The sequence below is a fragment of the Nomascus leucogenys genome, chromosome 3, assembly GCF_006542625.1.
Source record: "Nomascus leucogenys isolate Asia chromosome 3, Asia_NLE_v1, whole genome shotgun sequence".
NCBI classification, from domain to species: domain Eukaryota; kingdom Metazoa; phylum Chordata; class Mammalia; order Primates; family Hylobatidae; genus Nomascus; species Nomascus leucogenys.
This window is the reverse complement of record NC_044383.1, coordinates 104,974,206-104,981,704: the sequence shown is the minus strand read 5'-3', so window position 1 is coordinate 104,981,704 and position 7,499 is coordinate 104,974,206. Positions and strand designations below refer to the sequence as shown.

General features: G+C 43.5%; 1 protein-coding gene across 2 annotated transcripts in view; it reads left to right on the top strand.

The window, feature by feature from the left end:
* Positions 1–252: 252 nt before the first annotated feature.
* The window catches only part of CEP85L (centrosomal protein 85 like), a 193,074-nt gene continuing 185,827 nt past the window's right edge, over positions 253–7,499 (top strand). Inside the window, exon 1 of one of the 2 annotated variants that reach the window (XM_030809616.1) lies at positions 253–1,438. In XM_030809616.1, coding sequence (XP_030665476.1) covers positions 1,357–1,438 — 82 coding nt within the window. In that variant the 5' untranslated portion in view covers positions 253–1,356. Of the gene's footprint in view, positions 2,917–7,499 lie in introns of both variants that reach the window. The other variant, XM_003255624.4, reaches the window with a different exon arrangement.

Genomic DNA, 7,499 nt, shown 5'->3' with positions numbered 1-7,499 from the left:
AATTTAAAAATATCACTTTTATCCATTGTCATATCCTTCTTCAGTTCTGTAGTTGATGTTTGCACAATCTGATAAATTTGAATCAGAAAAACACATGTAAGATAGCTCAACTTAATCAGTTCAAAGATTTATATACAAATTTAAGAATTATAAATGCAACATTTATTTTTCACTTTTAAATAATGTCTTTTTTTTGAAATGAGACATTTTAAACAAATAGTTTAATACAGTTTGGTATTAAATGTGGCATTTTTAGTAGTATTTTCTTCTTTTGTGATCTAGTTTATATTCTTAAAAAGTCCCCTCCCAAAACATTAAATATCCTAATTTCATCTGAGCAATACTTATATACACACACACACACACACACACACACAGACACACAGAGTCACTATTTTCATTACTTATATCTGCGCAGTAGAACAACTGCCAAGATTGAGGTTTATTGAGGTGCAACAATAACTGTCTTTGCTTTTAAAATTCTCCTTGTAGTCCTAACACACTGTCACAACAAAACAAAAATATGGCAGTTTACCACATGGGGTTTAGTAATGGTTAGGTAGTCCTTAGGTTCTCCAACTTGTGTTATGATAAATTTTAATCATTCTGAAAACCATGGCTGTATCATATCATGTACATATCATCCACGTATCATGGATGTGGGGGGAAGCATTAGTTCAGTATATACTCAGAATTCATATGATTAAAAGAAATGGATACTTTATCTACATAATATTCTCACTTAGTATTTCAATTAATTTTAATTGCATTAGCCCTCTATCCTCCCAAGTTTAATTAGTAGGGACACAAAAATTTTATATTTGGTGCCAAGTGCCAAAAGAGCAACATGTTTTTACTGTTTGCTTTTACTCTGTAATAGATATTGAAATATTTTAGATACTTTCACCTTTGCATGTACTTTTTTTGTGTGTGTAGTAGCATGCCCTTTATATTGATAAAAAGATGTGGAAAACCCGAGTAAACGATTTTCTTTAAACACTGTTTAGAATTAGGAAATTGGCAGTTTTGAAATAATAAGTGTATTTTAAACTCGCAAAGGCCAAGATATTTCTGTAATATTTTATACACTTCTTAGAACTGCATCACAAATGAACTTCAAAAATTCTGTTCCTGAGACTGTGGTAACTACAAAGCATGAAAAAAAATGTATACTTTACATAGTGCTATAGCTTCTGCTAATTTTCTTTTTGAGACTTAAAAAAATCTATCCTTTTCAAGTGTTAGATAAAACAAGTGAATGCACATTTAAATCAGAAAAAGGAACCAATCGCATTCGTCTTTCATGTTTCTGTATCTTTTTATCATCAGAAACAGCTGACCCTTGGCCAACATTACATGATTTGGAGAAATAATTGGAAGTCTACCACAGGGAGACTAAATGTAAAACTCCAATCAGATAAATTACAACACGGATGTGGTAAGTGATAGAACACACACCTAAATGTAATTTAACTTCCAAGAATTTTAAGTAGTATTTCCCAATTAAAGTGTCTTTAAGGGAAAAATGCAAATATGGGGCCTTTGTTAGCAAGATTCCAGAACAGGAAAAGCGGAACTCAAACCCTCTCTAGTTAAGCGACCTGCGTTCCGGCTTACCTCTGAGTGATGGACCTACTACTGCAGAGCCCGCCTCCCACCACAGTGCTGGCCCAGAATTTTTTATATGAACTAGTTCGTAACTAAATGTTGGAAGCATCACCATATTGCCAGTGAGAAGTAAGATTTAAAAATAAAACGATGCTGTCCCTTTTCGCCCTTCCTTAGGACGTCTCCTCCTGCACTAAGGGTTCAGGTGAAGGGTGGAAACTGGCCAAGAAGAGGAAGAACGTGAAAGAGTAGGGGGCAAGGAGGAAAGGACTCCCTTTACAGACTTTGGTGCCATTTTTACTTTCTGTTTGCTAATCTGAAACGTTGTGCGATTACAATGACGGCCCCTTTCCCCCTCGGGTACTAATTACCCCCGGGCCTTTACCAGTGCACATCCCTGTGTTATATTCTGGTGCCTGTGTTGCCCCCACGCCCCCATTAAATTAGTAAAGGAAAACCACCCCTTTTCTGCCCCTAAAGTGATCTATAAACGAAGGAATACAGATGAGGATTTAAATCCCAATCCTAATTCCAAGGGAGGCTGGAAGCTCCCTCAGCCGCGCCCTGGCTTGGCCTTTTCATCTCGAGTGGTGGTGACGCCGGGGGCAGGTCTTCCACGTGTCTTCACAGAGGTGCCCGGAGGGAGGGCGTCAGGGATTACCCAAGGGAGTGGCAAGTATCGCAAAATAGGCCAAGTCGCTGCCCTATACGCAACTCGCACGGCGGGAGGATGGAGACGGAGGGATGCGGCCGGAGGGCGGGACAGCCAGTCGCCGCCAAGCAGGCGAAGCGGAATCGGGGTAGCCCACCCGCCCCCCGCAGTCCCCGCCCCGCGCGGCGCCGCGCACGCCTGAAGTCATTGCCCGAGGCCCCGCCCCCTCGCGGCCCCAGCCCCGGCTCTGGCTCCGCCGGCGGAGGGGGCGGAGAGAACCCGCAGCTGCAACTTCGCCTGGAGCCTTTGAGCCTGGGCTCAGCCGGGGATCTAGCAGCCGTCACCGCCGAGTCGCCGCTTCCCCGGCGCGGGCCTCAGCCCAGCCCGCTTGGCCATGGCAGCCGCCGAATCTGGCCCCTGCGTTCCCCGCCCGTAGCTGAGCAGCCGTTAACCAGCCATCCCGCTTTTCCTCCTGCCCGTGTCGCCGAGGCCCACGCTCTGCGCAAGTTTCCGCCGCCGAAGAAGCAGGAGAACGGACGTGAGGAGTCGGGCGTCTCTGGCTCACCCGGCCCTCTCGCCCGCGATGTGGGGGCGCTTCCTGGCTCCGGAGGCCAGCGGCCGGGATAGCCCCGGCGGAGCCCGCAGCTTCCCTGCCGGTAAGGAACGGGACAGCGCCCTGGCTGGGGTGGGGGTCACGGCCGACCGCGGCGCCTCGGGACCTCGCCGCCGCTCCCCTCCCGCCTCAGGCCTGTCTTACCCCGGCCGCCTCCCCGACGCCGCCGCGTGTCCAGTGTCCTCCCCGCTGCCAGCACCTGGGCTGACATCTGGCTTGCCGCGTCCCAGGCGCATCAGCCCCGCATCCCGTCGTCCCCGCCGCTCCTCCTTGGGCTGCAGCCCCAGCGCCCCCAACTTCCAGCTCGTTTGGGTCCCCGCGGGTTGGGCTTTATTGTCTGCCCGGTTTTTTCCTTTCACTCGTGGGGTGTGTGACCGGCGTGATAACGGGGCTTGCCCGTTGCTCGCGGGGACCCGGGCGGGAAGGTCGCTGCGACAGTGCTGCGGCGGCGGCCCGGGCGCGTCTCGGAGGGGTCGCAGTTCCGCGCCCTCCCGACTTCTGGTAGGCGCAGGCTGGGGTTGGCTGTGCCCACGCCCGCAGCCGCTACTTTAAGGGCGCGTTTTGGGGAGGGAGGATGCAGCCAGAGATGCGGCCGCTCTCAGCCACCTCCAAGGGAACTTCAGCCCCTCGGAGGAACCTGGTCGCCGCCCCGCAGCCCCTCCGGCGTAAGGGGAGGGCGCGTCTTGCAGTAGCCAATGGACCATTGAGCAACCGGGTTACGAATCCGTTTGGCTTTCCGTTGCCCCTTCAAGGAAAATTAGGGGTTTGCTGCATTCCGTGTCTGAAGGGGGCTGTTTGTATCGGACAGCCATTTCATGCTTGCGTCGCTCAGAAGTTGTGTAGGAGCCACAAAATTAGGATAAAACCTCCCCTAACTTGGGATACAAAATGTCTTGGGTTGCCTGTGATATGTTCTCTAAAGATGATGGTCTTTCCAGGCACTTTTAATCTTGAGTTTTGAGGCCTTTTGAGAAACTGAGTTATATGGACATTCTGTGCAGAAAAAACAATGCCATATATACATACGCAAAATTTTCCCTACAATTTTAGCTGTTTCTGGGACTCCTGTTAAGTAACCTTGCTCCACAAAGTATTTGAGCTCGACTTGTGTAACTTAGAGATATTTTTGCATACATTTCCAAAGCTGTTATTTACAAAACAAAAAAGCAGAAGCAGCATTTGGAAAGGGGTCTTTTGATGGTAATATTTTCTGCTATTTAAAAAAAATCAGGCACTAACCGAGTCACTAATATCAGGCTATTTAAATTTCGAATAATGCAATTCTTTGATAGTTTAGATATTTGTGATGTGGTTTTTAAAAAGACATGTATACATTTTAAAAAGCCAGAGTTAGATTTGAATCATTCACTTAAGTTTGGTCCTGAAACACTTAATGTATGTTAATGAATGATTTGAATCATTCACTTAAGTTTGGTCCTGAAATTTGATGTAGGCATGAATTTAGTAAAAAGCAGTAGGGGATTTTTTTTTTTTCTAAATTGTATGCTATTTGTCCTAAGGAGACAGTAGTTCAGAGGTTTCCCCAGTTTACAGATTATTCACAAATCCTGTCATCTAAGTAACTTCAGTGATTGAGAAGCTACTTCATTATCCCTAGGGGCTGGAGGGAGTGGTTTCAATTTATCCGAAAATGTCAAAAGCCATCTGTAAGTCTTTGTAATCTGACCTATTAAAATTTATTCGTGATAATAGCAGCTTGTTTGGAGGTGTATCACTGAGGCATGGTGTCTGTTTTTCATTGTTTTCTATGAAGAAGAGAACGTTTTAGTATTTAAAGTTAAGTAACAAAGGACTTTGTTATGTTGCAGCCTCTAGAGAGACATTTGCTATGGCATAGAATAATAGTGGAAGAAGATACTTTGTAAATACTACCCAAATTGAAGAAATTTGGACAGTATAGCTGTACCAAAGTATGTATTTTATCTCAATTTGTCAGTAATAAACCATTGGCAAGTCAGGACATGCCTTTGTAAAAGTTTTTTTTCAGTTACATGCTGAAATAGTAATGTAATTATTTATTGTGTTTCTTCCCTTTTTGAGCAAACATACATATTTAAAATTATCTTAGGTAATTTTAATTTTTAAAAAGTTCTACCTTAGATGAAAAACTTGTGTTGCTTCTTGTGCAAATGAGCAGATGGTGAAGGTCAAGATAATGACCTCTGAGTTGATTCATATAGGGATCTTTTTTCCTGATAATTGGAAGGAAATTTTTATTTTTGAAATATTGTTCAGTATATCTTTTGAATAATTTGAGCAATTATTCCAGCCCTAAAATTGGACTTGTCTGAAAACAAAGTGTGAAGGCAGGGATAAGTAAATAATTTCTGGTATTAAAATGAGTATCTTAATATGTGGATTAATTCAAGGTGCCCTGAAACTGGTTTATTTGTTTATACAAATATATAACTAGACTAAAGGAAAAGCCAAAGGTACTATAGAACCACTTTCGTTTTTTTTTGAGACAGTCTCACTCTGTCGCCCAGGCTGGCGTGCAGTGGCGCATTCTCAGCTCACTGCAAGCTCCGCCTCCCGGGTTCACGCCATTCTCCTGCCTCAGCCTCCCGAGTAGCTGGGACTACAGGCGCCCGCCACCACACCCGGGTTATTTTTTTGTATTTTTAGTAGAGACGGGGTTTCACCGTTTTACCCAGGATGGCCTGGATCTCCTGACCTCATGATCTTCCTGCCTTAGCCTCCAGAAGTGCTGGGATAACAGGCGTGAGCCACCGCACCCGGCCTATAGAACCACTTTCTAAAAATCAGAAGAAATTATTTTTTTAAAGAAATGGCAGTAAAAAATAGAAATAATAAGTGTAGTTTGAAAAATACTGAACTTTTAGCCTTCTCTTTAAGATTCAGTTTGATTTGGCTTTTCCCATTTTTCAGCTTTGTGGAGTAACTGTTATAAACCAAAAATAAAATGAGTATTTATTTATTTATTTATTGAGACAGAGTTTCCCTCTGTTGCCCAGCCTGGAGTGCAGTGGTGCGATCTTGGATCACTGCAACTTCCACCTCCCGCAAGCGGTTCTCGTGCCTTAGCCTCCCAAATGGCTGGGATTACCGTCATGTGCCACCACGCCCAGCTAATTTTTGTATTTTTAGTAGAAACAAGGTCTCACCATGTTGGCCATGCTGGTCTCGAACTCCTGGCCTCAAGTGATCCACCCGCCTCAGCCTTCCAAAGTGCTGGGATTACAGGCATGAGTAACCGCGCCCAGCTAAAATGTGTGTTTTCTTAAGTTTCCTTACAAAGGTCAAATAAAAGCCTCTCTTTTTTGTATTGGCAAGTGTGGTTAGAAGGCTAATTTAAAATAGAACAATTGGTATATTTTTTATGCATTTGGTTGATTGCATTTGAGATTACCCTATTGTTCAGAATGTATACTGGTTTCAAGTTGGATGAAGGATAGACATATTTCCAGGAGGCTTTTGAAATCAAGCACGATAAAGTGATACTTTGAGTACTTACTAATACCTAGTTGTGCTAAATATGTTCCTTTTCATAAATAATATTTTAAAAATACTAACATAAGCCAGGCGCAGTGGCTCATGCCTATAATCCCAGCACTGTGGGAGGCTGAGGTGGGTGTATCACTTGAGGTCAAGAGTTCCAAACCAGCCTGGCCAACACGGTGAAACCCAGTCTTACAAAAATTAGCCGGGTGTGGTGGCATGCGCCTGTAATCCCAGCTACTCAGGAGGCTGAAGGCAGGAGAATCACCTGAACCTGGGAGGCTGAGGTTGCAGTGAGCTGAGATCATGTCACTGCACTCCAGCCTGGGCAACAGAGTGAGGCTCTGTCTCAAAAAACAAAAGCAAAAACTTATATATTCAACTCTTAAAACATTTTGAGGTAGAGTATTATACTTTTATAGTGTGCGAAAATGAAATGTTACAGGAAACACTTGAGCTGAAAAAAAGTCATTTGTTCATTGCTTTGAGCTTTACATTTACCTCTTAGTTGATGCATTGCCATGAGGTGTTTAGTGATGTCATAATGATAGTGGTAATAACTGGTATGGTTACAACAGATAATATTGTTTTCTGCTGTGGTTCTTAATTAGATGGACTTCTAAGAGTACTATGGTAACAATGAAACATAACTCTGGCCTAAACCCAACTGAACATGTTCTTTCATAATAGGTATTGGGGGGTAAGGGGTGAATCTTAACTTTAGTGATGACTTTTGTGAAATGAACTTGATTAATAATTGGAATTTGATCACTTCCTGGCTTGAACGAAGCTGGTAAATTAATCTGAGGCCAAGCAATAAATGGTGAAGTGGTAACCTTTATTGTCATGTTGTAATATTTATGTGTGTGAACAGAAAGGGTTGAGAAAGTCATGATTTTTCTGACTGGATGAAATGTGTATTTTTATACTCTGAAAAGATGATGAAGATATAAAGTCTTCTGGATAGTATTTTCCTGAGTTATAGCCTAATTACATAAATTTTGCATTAAGAAAGTGAAGAACGTGATCATCAGACACTTTTTAAGCAATATCATTTTTTTTGTTGTTTTTTCGAGACAGAGTCTCATTCTGTCACCCAGGCTGGAGTGCAATCTTGGCTCACAGCAACCTCCGTCTCCGGGGTTC